The following is a 17,373-nucleotide window of genomic DNA, read 5'->3' as shown; positions in this document are numbered from 1 at the left end:
TTTTTTTTTTTTTTTTTTTTTTTTTTTTTTTTTTTTTTTTTTTTTTTTTTTTTTGATCTAACGGTAGAGGGTGACACCAATTTAGACTGAATAAGTTACCAAAGTAGTTCCGCACTCTTTTGCTGAAGCTACAGTGAAGTAACAGGTGAGAAAGAGATTCCTCACTCCTTTTACAGAGGACACACATATTAGGGGAGATGTTAAGGTGGGGATTCTTCGCTCCTTTCACTGCCCTTTGTTAATCTAGGTTGGTCTTTTCTGCTGGATATTTTTGTTTTAGCTTGCTGTCTGACCATGCAAATAGTTCTCTACAAGAGCTGTAGTTCTTTGGAATTATGCAGCTAGAGTGCTCCTTTGGTATATTTGGTTGGAAAGGAATCTTCATACTTTTGAAGAAAAGTCTTCTTCTTTTGAGTTTAAGAAATGTATAGATCATTGCTTCTTGGTGGTGTTGTAATCACAGGAAAATCTTTTGTAACTATAGTCTTTCTATGAATTATGAACAAAAGATTTCTTTAGGTTTTTTGTGGGTGGGGATTCCTGTTGGCAGTTTCTTCCCTTTTTTTTTTTTTTTTTCATATTTCAATAAACATATGTTTCTTTAAAAGAAAAAATAAAAGAAGAAAAGAAACCACAACCAGTCTTGGTTTATCTTAGAGCTTGTGGAAATATAAAAGAGATTTGGGTTCTAATGGAACCCTTCAAATATCACAGAGGTTGGTGGTTTTCACATAAGATCAATCGAGGTATGTGTGAGTAGTAGGTCCGGACACTCATGAGTTGAATATCGAAAGTGTTACGTGGGCATGTTCAGTGATAAACACAAATCAATTGTCCAATGACTGATGAGGAGAGCATGATGAATTAAAGCAAAGGCCTTAATCGTGAAAATGACTGTTTAGATTAGAGGATATTTAGTTTTTGTGGTTCTGCCGTATGAGGATGATGCTTCAGTGCCATCCATCTGGTGGGTTCATGAGATGTCTTCCATTGGTTCAATATCTTTTTAAGCATAAAGAACTTTTACAAATTTATCAACAATCTGTCCTTGACAGAGCTCCGTCTTGTTAATGGTGACATGATGTGGTCGAATATGAGAGAAACAGTCCCAGTGGGATATTGTTGGACTTCTCGTTACTTTTGAGTGAGTGTCTGGCGTGTGCTAGTTAACTAAGCATCTCTTTCTCTTTTTGACCATGTCTTTCTTGAGTAATTTGAAGACGAAATTGTACCGTTTTGGCCCTACTTATTGTAACGGCTCAAGCCCAACGCTAGCAGATATTGTCCAAAACGCATCTGCTAGGGTGAGACTTTTACACCCTTATAAAGAATGCTTTGTTCTTGTCCCCAACCGATCGTGGGATCTCACACTTATTATTGAGCAAGTCAAAGAAAATATTGCTCTATTCAGCCATGCCCTCATTTCTTCCTCAAACCCTCCTCTTTTCCCCATCCAATTTTGATCTATCATCTCTGCAAATGCAAATTGGGGGAAAAAGAAAATCCATCTGCCTTGCTGGAGGCCCACGCTATTACTACCAAGAAAAGGCAGCCCTAAGCTCCTTCACTGATCAATGGTTGGCCTTTCTGGGTAGCTAGATGCGTGTCTTGTGATTTGTTTGATTTCGTAGTAACTTTCATGTAAGCTTTTCAGTCATGAATTTAAGTTTGAAGAACATGGTTGTTGCAGGTAATGAGGATGGACGAATAGAGCAAAAGGGGCTAGTGTTGAAATGTTGCATTCTATAAGGTAAAAGGCCAAATATGATAATGTAAATAAACACAGACATTTGATGTTACTATTTAAGCAACGTGCTTATGTCTACACGCGCATATGAATGAAGCTGAGTTGTGCTCCATTAAGTGACATGTTTGTCAGGATCTCAATTTTCTTGTTTGCTATTTGCGTAGCCTTCCCTTCCCTTTTGAACAGCTTACTGATGAGATGGTTTCCTTTCGGCTGTTCTTAGAGATCAGCAAAAGAGATCAAAGTGAAAAAGACAAATGCAAGTTATGTTAATAGAAATCAATCAAAATCTTTGTAGATTCTGTTCCCCACTAACCCCCTTCCATTCTGCATCCTCTCAACTTTTTATGAACTAAATTCACAACTTTCTAGCTATTGTCTATCAGTTCCATTATTATCTGCAGATTGTGGATATATATATATATATATATATATGTATCTCATTTAACAATAATCCAACCCCATTTGGACAATTGATATCAACCTTATTTTATCTGGACTTATGGTTTTAATTGAGGTCAGTTTAGATTGAATAGATTGAATGTATGAGATCAAAGATGGAGAGTGTACATGAGTCAGGTTGGGTTGGAAAAATCTTTTGAATTAGGTTGGATTAGTGAACCAAGCTACCCAAATAGAATTTACCATCTAACCCAACTAAATTATTATTATTATTTTTTTTTTTTTGTTGGATTGTCAACTTGTTTGGTTTTTAAAATTATTTAAGAAATTCTAATTATTCACAGTATATTACATTAATAACTAAAGTATTATAAAGTTCAAATACTAAGTCTTTGCAAGTAAAAATACATCACTAACATTGATTATAAACGTTTAGTATTTTTAATCTTTTTAAAAGTAAGGTAGAGAGTTTGGATTGATTATTAGGTCATATGAACATTAGACATGTGTATTTTGAATTTTTCGCATTATAGATATTGATTCAATTAAAATAATTATTTTTGAAAGTTTAGTCCCTTTCAATAAAGAAAATTGTAAAAAAAAATATTGGTTTTTGGGTGAGAAGAAGTAGAGGTGGGTTTAGACAATGTTGGATAAGCATGTCACATGGGGTCTATACATATATTTGGGCATCCCATGTTTAGTTCGTTGCTACCCACAAATTTATTACATTCATTTTTAAGACAAAAATCTTATCTTCTCAACGGCCTTTCATCTTAACAAAACCCTCGTCACTTTCAAATCAAAATCTTATAACTAACGACCCATTATTGATAAGTCTTATCCTAGTTTTAGTACATCGAATTTGATCGTTTTTTCTTACGAATTTGGTTGATGCAGATGTAATTATGATTGTTTCATTCGTATGAAATAGAGCATATTTCGAATGGCTACCTATTTGGTATATATATATATATATATAGTTAAGAAAATTAAAGTGAATATAAAGATTGTGGAAAGCAAATGATTAAATTGGTTTGGTGGGAGATTTTGGTGAAAAAGAGATGATTTTGAATATATAATAAAAATAGGGATTAAAAAAATAGTAAATGGAAGCAGGTGCAGATGGACATGGTTGTCCCAAGCATCTCTCTCTCCCTTTCATTTTTCAACCTTTTCTCTTTCTATATTTAATTATCTCAAATAAACAAATTCAATTATTCTTCTATTTATAAACAAATATATAACATAATCAAACTACTCAACTTTAATCAAATCTGCAATAAATAAATAAAAAGTGATCTAAAATATTTTGACAATCAACTTGTGCCCCATTGCACCACGTGTCGCACCAATAGCCAGGAATCACTTTGGCTTACACGGTTGAGTCGACTCGCTCGATAAAAGGGCATTTTGCCTAATATTTGCTGTTTCAACATCCCAAAGCTGAAATTGACTTTATTTAAGACAATTAAGATTAGTATAAGGTTCAATTTCTCGATTTAAGTTAAATTGAGTTAAGGAATTTGAGTTACCAACGAAATGAGATGGAAGTTCTAATAAGAAACGACAACCGGCGATACTTGGAGCAATTTCGAGGGATGAAAAGAGAATATACTCGAATTTAGGAAAACGTTGGCTAAGGCCAACTAAGTAGGTGACCTTACTATCAGTTGAATTATATTTATATGTTGTATGATGGCACGTGCCCGTGGCTTCGTATGTGTCATATGCTCGAGTGTTTAATTGGTTATCATCAACCAAAATTTGTAACCATATAAGAATAAATGAAACTTGATTCTTCTTTAATATGACATGAATTGGAACATTTTATGATAATTTGAACAACATTTTCTTTACATCTTCCTTAAAGTTTATCTTACATAATTGATGTATTTGTTCATATCAATAAAATTGGACTACAAAATGTTTAATCTCTTCTCAAAAATCCATTAATCGAGAATATCAATATTTCACACGATTACCATAACCAATTCGATCTAATCTTAAGTTATGAATTCCTACCTGAGCTCGTCTTTTAACTTCCACGAACAGAATAACTTTTGTAGTTGATCCAGTTTGACTGTCATTTTGGAGATTTAACCAAGTAGATACTTAAAGATATAATTTGACAAGATGAAAGTTCTTTTTTTTTTTACGGAGGGTAACTGAAAAAAGTAGTTTTTTTGCGTGTTGATTTTGAGACTTAAACAATAGTGTTTCACTCTCGCTCAATAGAAACTAAATAGAAACTAAATAAATGATAAAAACATATATTTTATTTTATTTTATTTTCATAGATATAGATAGTAAGTAGCCTTTTATTAGTCTAAATGGGCTATAGAGGGAGAAAATTGTCCTTTTCACCAACCTGCCGACCAAAATATTTATTTTTTTAAAAAAATAAATATTACTGTTGTATTTTATCACTCTATAGTCACATATATTAAATGCTTTATTATTATCTTCTTTATTTTTACTTTTCACCGTTACCTAATTTGACGGTCAAAAGGGTGGTGCATTTAATTTCTACGGACTTTTTTCCATGCTTCAAAATATATATTTAATTCAAAGTGGGGTTATAAAAATTTCATTGTTTTTACTTTTATACTTTTCAATTTTTATTATTATTGTTTTTTTTTCCCATATCATATTTATTATTTTGTTAAATGAGCTCATTTATTTGATTTACCAAAATATGTATTTTAAATTGCTATATCTATATATGATTTTGCAAATATTTTAATTATAAAATTTTAGATGAGTAAATTCAAATTATATTAATAATTAAAATTTTCATAAAATTTAAATATAAAAGTTATCAATCTATCATAATTTTAATTAAAAATATTAAATATTTTTATTTTTTTAAAAAATTAAGGTAAAGATAGATTGTAACCTTATTTTTGCGTTGGTTGGGTTGACTCAACCAAAAAAATGTCAACCTACATACCTATCTAAATTATTTATCTTCCAAACAGTCAACTCAATCCAACTAAAATTGGAAAAAAAAAAAATCTTACCCAATTTAATTTATATAGTTCAGATTGAATAATCTAAATTATTTGGATGCCTATTATTGTTAATTCTAGGACCAAACGTGTTTGTGTTTTTTATATGCTGACGTGGCTAACCACTTTTAAACCTAAACTTGACCTTTTTGCCCCCAAATAATGTTTAAATTATTATTAAACAACCTAAATACATGAGGTTCTTGGGAGTTATAAATAAGGGTTTAATAATGAGTATGACCAGAAGAGTGATTATGAAGCACTGGTTTAGTTCAAGAAAATTGTTAATTTAATAAGCGTACACATAAGTTGTTGGTATCATCATTGTCTTTTTATTTCAAAATTTGATAAATACCTGCATGTGTGCATACGTACATTTCTTTATTCATTATTTATATTTAATATACTTCCTAAAATAATGGATGCCTTTAATGAAATGTAAAGCTTACATTATATTAAACTCAAAGTCGGTGACGCATGTCAATGCAACTATTTTAGTACAACTTTTATGAACATTGGGATATGAACCTTCACCCATGTTTTAACACTTGAGTTAAAGGAGGGGCATGAGAATTAACCAAAAACCACGTTTGAATGAGATCTATTCTTAATATAGGAAGACGGGAAGAAGGCTTAAAAGAATTTGAAGTTACTATCTATACCAATAATGTTATAAGGATTCAAAAAAAAAAAAAAATGTAGATGCCAAAATTCTTGCATCTTCAACCTACCCACGAGGCCACACTTCCTCGACCCTCCTCAACACTTCCAAGGACTCCGTACCCCTACCATCTCGAGAGAAAATAGATCACAGAGAAGAAGAATACCCATCAAACCTTCCCTCAGATTGAATCTCCTGCGAGATCTAATTTTTGGAAAGCTTAATAATATCGATGGATCTATGTGTATAGGTAATTACACGGCTTTGTAATGTCGTGGGGGTGAAGGAAACGACAAACCGAAGGTCATAGGAGACAAAGGATGACGAAAAGAATCTTCGGAAGACGATTCGGGAGGAGAGAGAAAGTTGAAGAAAATTGCAAGCGAGTTGAGTGAAGAAGACAACCAATTTAGGTCGACTTCGGGTTGAATTTGGGTTACCCAGTACAAGAGCCAACCCACGATCAACAAGAGCAACCATGAACAACACGTCCTAGACAAGCAAGATCGAGATATCTATCATGCGGTCATTAACAACACGCCTTAGACATGCATGACCGTGAATCCTCTCCCACTCAATTGGTTGACATCCCTGTCAACCGACCCAAACAAGCAAGACTAGGACATCTGTCATGCGGCCATAAGAACATGTTTTGGACAAGCATAATCGTGACATCCTCACCCACTCAATTGGTTGACGTCTCTGTCAACCAACTTGGTTACAACTTTGTGTTGTAGACTGAGATTGACGTTTAGGTCTCTTCAATGTGTTTCCAGTTGGTTTCAGTGTTGCGGAGTCTCGTCAATTCTGTAAGGAGCTGTTGAAAACTGCTTCTTGGTTTGTTGGCTCTTGGCGTCTCCTCCGTCAAAGTTTCTCCAACATCTTTTTCTTCGGGATTCTTCTTCTTTATGAGAGGTCATGTCACATTTCTGTGCTTGACGTCTTTTACTTCGGAAGAGTAGCGTTTCATGTTACTAACGTGGACAACAGGGCTAGTCCACATCCATGGGAGCAAATGGATCCTATACGATGCCTTTTTGATCTTGTGAATAACTTCGACTGGTTCGTAGTATTTTCTCACCAGTCTTCGACTCTTGTTGTTTTGATCTTGGAGTTAATTTGACCTCAACTTGATCAGAACTCTCCCTCCTTGAAACTGTCGTGGTTGACACTTTCGATCGACCCTTCTCTTTCTCTGTCTTGATGGTATTTCTAAGTGACCATGTGTTGTTTCTGAGGTTTGTCTCTGTCTCCCTCCCTCAGCGGCAGTGTTGGCTTGGTGTCTCTCTCTAACCCTTGGGTGATTATTAACAATGGTATTTGAGGACTTGATGGACCTAACTATTAGTAAGTCATTTGGTTGCTCGTATAAATTAGCTAGCTCGGGTTCAAATGTATGACATTCGTTCGTGGCAGGTGATTCTCCTCCTGATATGACATTAACCTTGCTATTTATCTTCCTAGCTGGAGATAAATACTTTGTCCAACTTCCTTGTCTCATGTCTCGATGTTTGTGAGTTGACCACGAGACTTTTGTTGAGGTTGGCTCGCTCGAGCTTCCCTCTTTCAATACGGTAATGGCAGTGAGTGTAAATTCATCATGGCTTAGATCTTGCCTCAACAGTAGTGCTGACATCTTTTTCACCCTTCCTGGCTGGCAAGTGTTTGTTTGGATAATCGTCAGGTTTGACCCTGTTATTACTAAACTTTTTGTTAGGGGTATGGGGATGACTTTGTGTTCTAGTAGGGAGTACACTTGAAATAAACTTAAATGTCAAATGCAGTTTTAGGAAAGTAAATTTGAAAAAGCCAGCTGAAAGAAAAGGCCTAGAGACCCTATTATTAGTAATAGAAAATGTATAAAATACGTGATCCCTTCCGTGTAAAGTCAGAGCAAGAAGAGCAGAGAACAAGAGAAAATAAAAGCAAAGAAATACAGAGCAATAGAAAAAGGTTTTTTTTCAGTATTCTTTGAGTATTCTTTGTTTCCTTGTCTCTCCCCTCTCGACATCTCTTTCACAAGTATGCGAGTAGTACTTTCACAAAACGGTATCGGAGCGTTCGATTGTTAGTGAGTGTGAGATTACTTCACAAATTCGTGAGTGTTATTTTAACAAATTGGTATTAGAGCCAATGGCGAATATGATGGGTCAAATGCTGCTACCGCAATTAACGAAGACAAACTACGAGAATTGAAGCATCCAAATGAAAGCTCTTCTCGGTTCTCAAGACGCATGAGAGGTGGTCGAAGAAGGTTTTGAAGAACCAAAGGATACCACGGGTTATACGGCACCATAAAACAAGGCGTTAAAAGAATTACGATCAAAGGATAAGGCGGCATTATATATGTTGTTCTGGGCCGTTGCCGAGTCGGGCTTTGAGAAGATTGCCAGAGCAACTACTTCAAAAGAAGCGTGGGACACTTTAGAAAAAGTGTTCAAAGGAACTGACCGAGTCAAGCAAGTGCGTCTCCAAACTCTTCGTGGTGAGTTGGAGAGCATGAAGATGAAGGAGTTAGAAAATTTATCGGACTACATTACGCGCGTACAGACTGTGGTAAACCAACTCAACCAAAATGGAGAAATGTTACCCGAGACGGGGGTTGTGGAGAAGAGCTTGAGGTCATTAACCAACAACTTCGAGAATGTTGTATGTGTGATAGAAGAGTTAAAGAACCTAGCGACGTTCACAGTCGATGAGCTTGCCGATTCACTCGAGGCACACGAGCAACGTAAGAAGAAGAAAGAGGAGACACTCGATCAAGCACTTCAAACTCTACTCTCAAAATATTCAAGGTCGAGGTAGTGGAAGTCGCGGAAATGGTCGAGGTGGTCAAGGCAGCAGTTATGAAGAACATTATAAGGAGAAGAGATAGTCGAGCCAAGCAAATTGGCGTGGAAGAGGACGCAATCAAGGATGCAGTCAAGGATATTATTCCAACATCCAGTGCTATATAAATGTAAAAAAATATGGTCACTATGCGAATAATTGTAACTCCGAAAAATGTTACAATTGTGGTAGAATGGAACATGTTGCAAAAGATTGTCGAGCCGGAAAACAGGTGGAAGGAGCAACCAACCTAGCCTTGGAAGACATAACAAATGAAGGTCTTCTCTTGATGGCTTAAGATGAAGACAACATCAACAATGACACTCTGTGGTACCTTGACTTAGGGGCAAGCAACCATATATGCAGTCATGAGTACCTATTCAAAGAGAAGCAAAAGATTGAAGATGGTCATGTGTCGTTTGGAGATGTGTCAAATGTGGAGGTCATAGGCCTAGGTACGATACTTTCTTGCAAAAGGATGGTGTAATGGGGTCAATCCAAGATGTTTATTACGTACCAGACCTCAAGACCAACATACTGAGTATGGGGCAACTCACAGAGAAAGGTTACTCGATATTCTTAACGGACTGCCTGCTACAGCTGAAGGATAAGCAAGGACGTTTGGTTGCTTGAGTCGAGATAGAAAGAAATCGGATGTACAAATTGAACTTATGAAGCATACGAGAAAAGTGTTTGCGAGTCGACGTAGAAGACAAAGCATCACTGTGGCATCTTCGCTTTGGTCACCTACATCATGGTGGCCTAAAGGAGTTAGCGAAGAAGAATATGGTGCATGGGCTACCAAACATGGACTTTGAAGGAAAATTTTGTGAAGAATGCGTGCTCAGCAAGCATGCGAGAACCTCAATTCAAAAGAAGGCTAAATTTTGGGCTAAACAACCTCTTGAGTTGATCCATACATATATATATGGACCAATTACCCCAGAGTCTTTCAGCGGAAAGAGGTATTTCATTTCCTTTATCGATGACTACTCACGGAAAACTTAGGCTTACTTTCTAAAAGAAAAATCTGAGGCATTCGAGGTGTTCAAAAGGTTCAAAGTGATGGTAGAGAAGGCAACTGGTAGACACATCAAAACTGTACGATCTGATAGAGGTGGCGAGTATACTTCGACGACTTTCATGGAGTATTGTGAGGAGCAAGGCATAAGGCAATTTCTAACCGCACCGTACACCCCTTAACAAAATGGTGTGGCCGAGAGAAAGAACCGGACCATTCTCGACATGGTTCGATCAATGCTCAAGAGCAAAAGGATGCCAAAGGAATTTTGGGCAGAAGCCGTGCAATGCGCCATTTACGTACAAAATCGATGTCCACATGCAAAGTTAGATGATCAAACACCATAAGAGACTTGGAGCGGACAAAAGTCTACAATCTCTCATCTCAAAGTGTTCGGTAGTGTGGCTTATGCTCATGTACCAGATCAACAAAGTACGAAGCTCGAAAACAAAAGCAAAAGATATATTTTTATTGGATATGATGAGAAGACAAAAGGATACAAGCTACTTGACCCGATAAGCAAGATGGTGATAGTGAGTCATGATGTGCGAGTAAATGAAGCAAGCGAATGGGACTGGACAATTCGATGGAAGTTAATATCAAAGTTGGAGAATCATTGGTTGTTGCACCAACAAGTGCACCAACAGACTCAAAAATTTTTGATGATGAAGACGAACCACGACAACCCAAAATACGAAGTTTGCAAGACTTGTATGATTTAATAAATGAGGTACACCTTGTATGTCTTTTGGCAGATGCTGAAAATATCAGCTTTGAAGAGGCGATGCGAGACAAGAAGTGGCAAACTACCATGGATGAGGAGATTAAAGCGATTCATTGCAACAATACATGGGAGGTGACAGAATTACAGGAAGGAAGTCAGCCCATGAGTGTGAAGTGGGTATTAAAAAAAAAGATGAATGCTCAAGGCAAGATAGAGCGGTACAAGGCGCGACTTGTTGCAAAGGGATACAAGCAAAAGGCGGGAATCGACTATGATAAAGTGTGTGCTCCCGTCGCAAGAATGGAGACAATTCGACTGCTCATTTCTCAAGCGGCTCAATTCAAATGGCCGATTTTTCAAATGGATGTCAAGTCAGAATTCTTGAATGGTGTGCTTGAAGAAGAAGTCTACCTTAAACAACCACCCGGGTACATAAAAATTGAAGAGAAGAAAGTACTAAAATTGAAGAAGGCGCTTTACGGGTTGAAGCAAGCACCACGAGCATGGAATACTCGTACCGATACATACTTCAAGGAGAACGGGTACAAGCAATGTCCCCACGAGCATGCACTTTACACAAAGAAGAGTGTAGGTAATGTGATACTTGTCGCTCTTTATGTCGATGACCTCATCTTTTCAGGCAACAATGATGAAATGATAGAAGAGTTCAAAAGCACAATGACACGAGAATTTGAGATGACAGACTTGGGCTTGTTGAAGTTTTTCCTTGGTTTGGAGGTTGGATCACAGAAGAAATATGCAAAGGAGATTTTGAAGAAGTAAAAGATGAAAAATTGCAACCTGGTATCAACACCAATGGAACCAGGTGCAAAACTCTCAAAGTACGATGAAGGAGAACGAGTATATGCAAATAGGTACCGGAGCCTGGTAAGAAGCCTTCGCTATCTTACATGTACAAGGCCAGATCTTTCATTAAGTGTTGGCATAATAAGTCGGTTCATGGAGGAGCCAATTTATTCACATTGGAAGATGTTGAAGCGAGTCCTATGGTACATCCAAGGAACGGTGTCACTTGGATTATTCTACTCAAAAATAGAAGATTACAACTTAGTTGGTTACTCTGACAGTGATTGGTGCGGAGACATAGATGATCGAAAAAGTACATGGGGTTATGTATTCTTCATGGGCAACACAACATTTACTTGGCTTTTAAAGAAACAACCGATCGTGACACTCTCGATGTGTCAAGCTGAGTACGTGGCAGCATCTTGGTGTGTGTGTGCCACGCGATATGGCTTAGAAATTTGTTAAGCAAGATGGAGCTAAAGCAATGAGGTGCAACCCCGTGATTCAAGTTGACAACAAATTAGTAATTGAGTTGGCAAAGAACCCAGTGAACCATGAAAGAAGCAAACACATTAATGTTCGATTTCACTTTATCCGAGATCATGTGAAGGAAGGGAGCATGGAATTGCTGCATGTGGCAAGTCAGGATCAAGTTGCGGATATCTTTACAAAATCGCTACCGAAGTACTTTTCGACAAATACAAGAAAATGATTGGAATGACAGATGGTAGGAGCATTTAAGTTTATGAGAGAGTTTTGTTAAAATAAACTTAAAATGCAAAATGCAGTTAATATGTCAGGAAAGTAAATTTGAAAAAGCCAGCGGAAAGAAAAGAACCTTCGTGGCGGCCGGGGTTATGAGAGTTTCTCTCACCCTATTATTAGAGCAAAAAGGTATAAATACCTAATTCCTTCACGGTAAATCAGAGCAAAAAGAGCAGAGAGTAAGAGAAAAGACAAGCAAAGAAACACAGAGTAATAGAAAAAGATTTTTTCATTATTCTTTGTCTCCTTATCTCTCCACTCTCGACATCTCTTTCACAAGTACACAAGTAGTACTTTCACAAAGCAGTATTAGAGCGTTTGATTGTTAGTGAGTGTGAGATTACTTCACAAATTCGTGAGTGTTATTTTAACAGTCCATCCCAAACACGATGTCGAAGTCATGATCTTGACTATCATAAAGTCGGTTCGTCCCATCCAAGTCCCCAGTTTGATGGGAGTTCTCTTCGCAACTCCTAACACAGGTAAGGCTGCTGACTTGACGACCTTCATCTTTCCTACATCCCGATGCCAAAGGATATTCAAATGTTTTGCTTCGGTCTCCGTCATGAAGTTGTGGGTGGCTCTAGAGTCAACGATAGTGTTTCTAGCTGCTTTATGCTTTACCCAAATCTCGACATACATAAGACCACATTCCACTGGCTTTTCTATCTCTTCCACTCTCTTTTGAAGAGCGAACAAGTACTTTAGCACCCCAACACGGGGATATCCAACAGTCCTATCTAACGGTGTTTCTGTTTCTGCTATTTCGTACTCAACTTTTGAATTAGCTCGAAGTTTTTCTTGGAAGGCACATAATGCTGCCTTCTGTGGGCATTCAGATACTTGGTGAGCCCCCTTACATATGAAGCAAGAAGGGGTGTCATGGCTTTGACTTTGACTAATCTGTTTGTATGGTCTCTGCCAAGGAGCCCTACCTCACTGTTGGGAGGATTCGTATTCCTCCTCCTCGTCTTTAGAGCTATCACTATCCTCACCTCTAGGGGAGTTTGGTGGATAATTCTCATTTTCACCACTTGTGGATGCTCGATTTTGCCCCATCTCTGAGGTTTCATCGCTATCAAGATCAAACAATCATTCGGCAACAACATAGGCTGTGGAAAGGGATTGAACTCTTTATTTGTAGAGTTTAGTTTTCACCCACAGCTTCGGCCCCATAATAAAATTGAAGATCTTGTCTGTCTCGGACATATCACGAATATCTAACATAAGCTCAGAAAACTACCTAACATAGTCTCGGATACTGCCCGTATGCCTCAGCTCTCTTAGTTATCTCCTGGCTATTATCTCGACATTTCCTAGGAGAAACTGAGAGCGGAGTTCTTGTTTCAAGTTATCCCAAGTGTCCATAGTACATCGACCATCTTGAATGTCCATGTACTTGGACCTCCACCATAACTTTGCATCGTCGGCTAGGTGCATTGTCACCAACGTTACCTTCACTTCCTCTGCCACGGTATTTGTGGCTCGGAAGTATTGTTCAAGGTCGAAGATAAAAGTTCTCTAGAGCCTTGGTATCTCGAACCCCACAGAAGGGTTTGGGCTCTAGAACCTTTATCTTGTTAAATCGTGCTACACCCCTAGTTGGGGTTTGGTCCCCCACCGCAATCATAGTGAGGTTTAGTTTGGTGTTTAGATCTGCCACTTCGGCCCTGACTATTCTAAGGGATTCTCTAAAGTCTTCAAACAATTCCGAGACAATCTAGACGATTGCCAGTTGAGTATTGTCTAAGCCCTCGACACGTTCCTCCGTTCGAGCAACAGAGCCCGTTGAACAATCCCCTCGTTCAAAGATACTAGCTCTTGTGGGCTTGTGTTCTAGGGCCTCAACCCTAATCATTAATTCAAGGATAGGCATTGTTTCAAGGTGGCGTGCCATCTCGTTGAACCTGTCGGCTTTAGCGGACATCTCATTCATGAATGATTCCAAAAGCCTCATTCCATCAGGAATTTAACAAATGCAGAGTAACTGTTCTTCAATTTTAGCTAATCGATCAACCTGGGACTTGCCCAATTGTTTCTTGGCGGGCATGTCTGCGTAATACTTTCCAAGGAGCCGAACCTGGCTCTGATACCACTTGTTACAATTGCACTTTGATGGCAACGGACTTGTGATTGTGTAGCACTCACTTCCCAGCAACAAGTGAGTTAAGCCTATTCATTCTTGCGTTGCCTACAGCCAAGCGACATATGCTTGAGTCTTTGGCCCCGATTCAAGAAGTTTTAGAAAATGAGGGCAGAGAGATTTTGAAAGAGAGTTTTGAAAGCAAGATTTGAGAAATTGGAAATAGTGTTATATGGGAATGTAAGCAAAAGACAACAACAACGGCTTACTGCATATAACTATCGGGTAGAAAGAAGTTGACAACTAGTCATATCCCCTTATAATACATTTTAGGGCATTTTAACCCTTGCAGGTGTAGACACGATTTTGGTGAACGGTCATACACCCTCATACTGACCCAATATGGAATGGTAAAGACTTATCTAAGATGAAAGCATGTAAAAGGGTTTGAAACGGGCATGCAACTATGGACAACACATCCTGGACAAGCAAGACTGGGATATCTGTCATGCTGCCATTGACAACACGCCTTGGACATGCATGACCGTGACACTGCGCACGCGTCTTCTCCCCATAGCGACATGTGTCGTACGCCAACTCCTTCGACTCAGTTGACTCAATGCGGCTTGGCTCGGTTCAATGCGACTTCTTAGCTCAAAACTTGGTCATTCGGCTTGGTATAGACATTTTGATACCAATTTTTGAATTCGACCTTAAGGCGATTAAGGTCAATATAAGGTCCATTTTCTCAATTTAAGTTAAATTGAGCTAAGAAATTAGTATTACTAACGAAACGAGCTGGACTTCTAATAGGAAATAACTCCTAACGATACTTGGAACAACTTTGAGGGACAGAATACAAATATATTTGAGTTTAGGGAGAGCGTCGGCTAAGACCAACCAAGTAAGTGACCTTACTATTGGTATGGTTAGGAATTGATGTTTGTATGATAACACGTGCCCGTGGTTCTGCACGTGTTATATGCTTGACATATGACTACGATATATTTATGAAATGATATGATTAGGATATGTTTATGAAACGATATGATTAGGATATGTTTATGAAATGATATGATTAGGATATGTTTATGAAACGATATGATTATGATATGTTTATGAAACTATATGACTATGATATGTTTATTAAAGGATATCACTATGATATATTTATGAAACGATATAACTATGATATGTTTATGAAATGATATGACTATCATATGTTTATGAAAGGATATGACTATGATATGTATATGAAATGATATGACTATAATATGTTCATGAAACAATATGAAAGGACAAGTCCACGATAGGTCCATGCTACGATGCGACTTTGAGATGATATATGAATGTTATGGCACGTGTTGTGATGTGATGTACTGATATATGATAAATGTTATTGGCGATATAGTATATGATGTTACATGATATATTGGTGATATGAGATATGTATGATATGACATGATATGAATGATATAAGATAAGATGTGTCGATATGATACACAACCCCAATTTATGCATGGAAAGCTATGATGAAAATGATATGATATGAAGAAAATGGAAAGTGTTGTCTTACGTGGTAATGAATAAAAATTTTAGGACCTCATGCATCATTGTGTGTTCATGCATCGAGTAAATACCTATCTTTTATGATGGTACGAACAGCAACTCAAATTAGGTTGTGGGACTTCTGCTTGGGGGACTTATTTTCGGCCAAATGCTATGCGTGATTTACTCGAGGTGCAGCCCACACGCAGGACAATGGAAATGGGTGTGGACGTGGATATAGGAAAAAACTCTAAGGTCGAGTATGTTTTTCTTGGAACAATTTTATGTTCGGTTATCTCTTTCGAATTTTCGTATGTGTCATATAAATGAAGGACAAAGCATGCTAGAATGAATCATGCTAGTATGTAGGGATAGTGGTCACATAAAAATGTGGAGGCCATCATGTGTCAAATCCAAATTATGAATCCAATACCAAGTCTCGGAGACCTTATAATTTATGGACATAATTATAAAAAAAAGAAAGAAAAAAAAGTGTCATTATCTCCCTCGTCACCATCATGACAATGATAAAATGGAGGTAGGGAAGGAATTATGAGAGAGGCATACAAATTATAATCTCATCTCATCCCTCTCTCTCTCATCCATTATTCATATATCTTTAGGTTTTGCTTTTTGAAGCTTAGGAAAACTGTCACCCCTTTTGCCTCTGTCCCCATCTTTCAAAAGGATTCTCGAACTTGGAAAATCATCATATATACACTATTTTTTCCCCCTTTTTATTTTTCTTTTTCGCTTTCTACGTAAACTTTATAATATTATATTTATAATAATAAACTTCAATTTCTATTATATATTTGCAATTCCCAATCTCCTTCCCACCCTCCTCTTCTCCCCCTATACTCTCTGCAAACTCCCTCCCCTTTTGCTCTCTCGACATGTCGGAAACTAGAACACGGCTCCCCCTCTCTTCATTTCTGACATTTCTGTACGGCGCCGTCGCAATTCTGACACCTCCGTCCTCCCCCACTTCCGTAGACACCTACGTCTTCGGCGGCTGCACCATCCAGAAATACATTCCCAATTCACCCTTCCACGCCAATCTTAACTTACTCCTTGGCCGCCTTGTCGGCTCCGCCACTTCCGCCGCCTACGCCAACTTCACTGTTGTCGGCTCCACCTCACAGGACACCATCTACGGCCTCTACCAATGCCGGGGCGACCTCAATTCAGGCGACTGCTCCAAGTGCGTTGCTGGGTCGGTTAGCCGCCTTGGGACCATCTGCAGCGATGCGTGCGGGGGAGCGTTGCAGCTGGAGGGCTGTTTTGTCAAGTACGACAACAAGAGCTTCTTTGGGGTGGAGGACAAGACGGTCGTGGTTAAGAAATGTGGACCGTCGATTGGGTCTGACTTGGACGCGTTGACTGGGGTTGATGCTGCGCTGGCGTATTTGGTTAATGATGGTGGAACCTATAGGACAGGTGGAGTTGGGGATGTACGGAGTGTGGCTCAGTGCGTTGGGGATTTGAGTGTGAGCGACTGCCAAGATTGCGTCTCTGACGCTATCAAACTGCTCAAATCGGGGTGTGGGAATTCTGCTTGGGGGGATTTGTTTTTGGCTAAATGCTACGCGCGATTTACTCGAGGTGCAGCCCACGCGCAGGACGATGGAAATGGGTATGGACGTGGATATGGAAATGGACATAGTAAGTTACCTTTTCTTTTAATATGATTTTATTTTTTTAATTCATTTTTTTTATTATTGTCCTTAAAAGTTGGGTTGAATAACAAAAAAAAAAAAAAAAAAAAAAAAAAA

At 38.1% G+C, this 17,373-nt stretch overlaps 2 protein-coding genes across 3 annotated transcripts in view; both read left to right on the top strand.

Annotated features, from left to right (window-relative positions):
- LOC111445176 overlaps positions 1-2,044 on the top strand; it is an 8,930-nt gene extending 6,886 nt beyond the window's left edge. The window contains exon 11 of the mRNA XM_023083413.1: positions 1,691-2,044. Coding sequence (XP_022939181.1) covers positions 1,691-1,749 — 59 coding nt within the window. The 3' untranslated portion in view covers positions 1,750-2,044. The remainder of the gene's footprint in view (positions 1-1,690) is intronic.
- Positions 2,045-16,416: 14,372 nt separating this feature from the next.
- Positions 16,417-17,373, top strand: part of LOC111444746 (cysteine-rich repeat secretory protein 12-like) — a 2,265-nt gene continuing 1,308 nt past the window's right edge. Inside the window, exon 1 of one of the 2 annotated variants that reach the window (XM_023082771.1) lies at positions 16,417-17,263. In XM_023082771.1, the coding sequence (XP_022938539.1) occupies positions 16,495-17,263 (769 nt within the window). In that variant the 5' untranslated portion in view covers positions 16,417-16,494. The remainder of the gene's footprint in view (positions 17,264-17,373) is intronic. The other variant, XM_023082770.1, reaches the window with a different exon arrangement.

The sequence above is a fragment of the Cucurbita moschata genome, unplaced genomic scaffold, assembly GCF_002738365.1.
Source record: "Cucurbita moschata cultivar Rifu unplaced genomic scaffold, Cmos_1.0 Cmo_Scf00007, whole genome shotgun sequence".
NCBI classification, from domain to species: Eukaryota; Viridiplantae; Streptophyta; class Magnoliopsida; order Cucurbitales; family Cucurbitaceae; genus Cucurbita; species Cucurbita moschata.
This window is presented reverse-complemented; position numbering and strand designations above follow the sequence as displayed.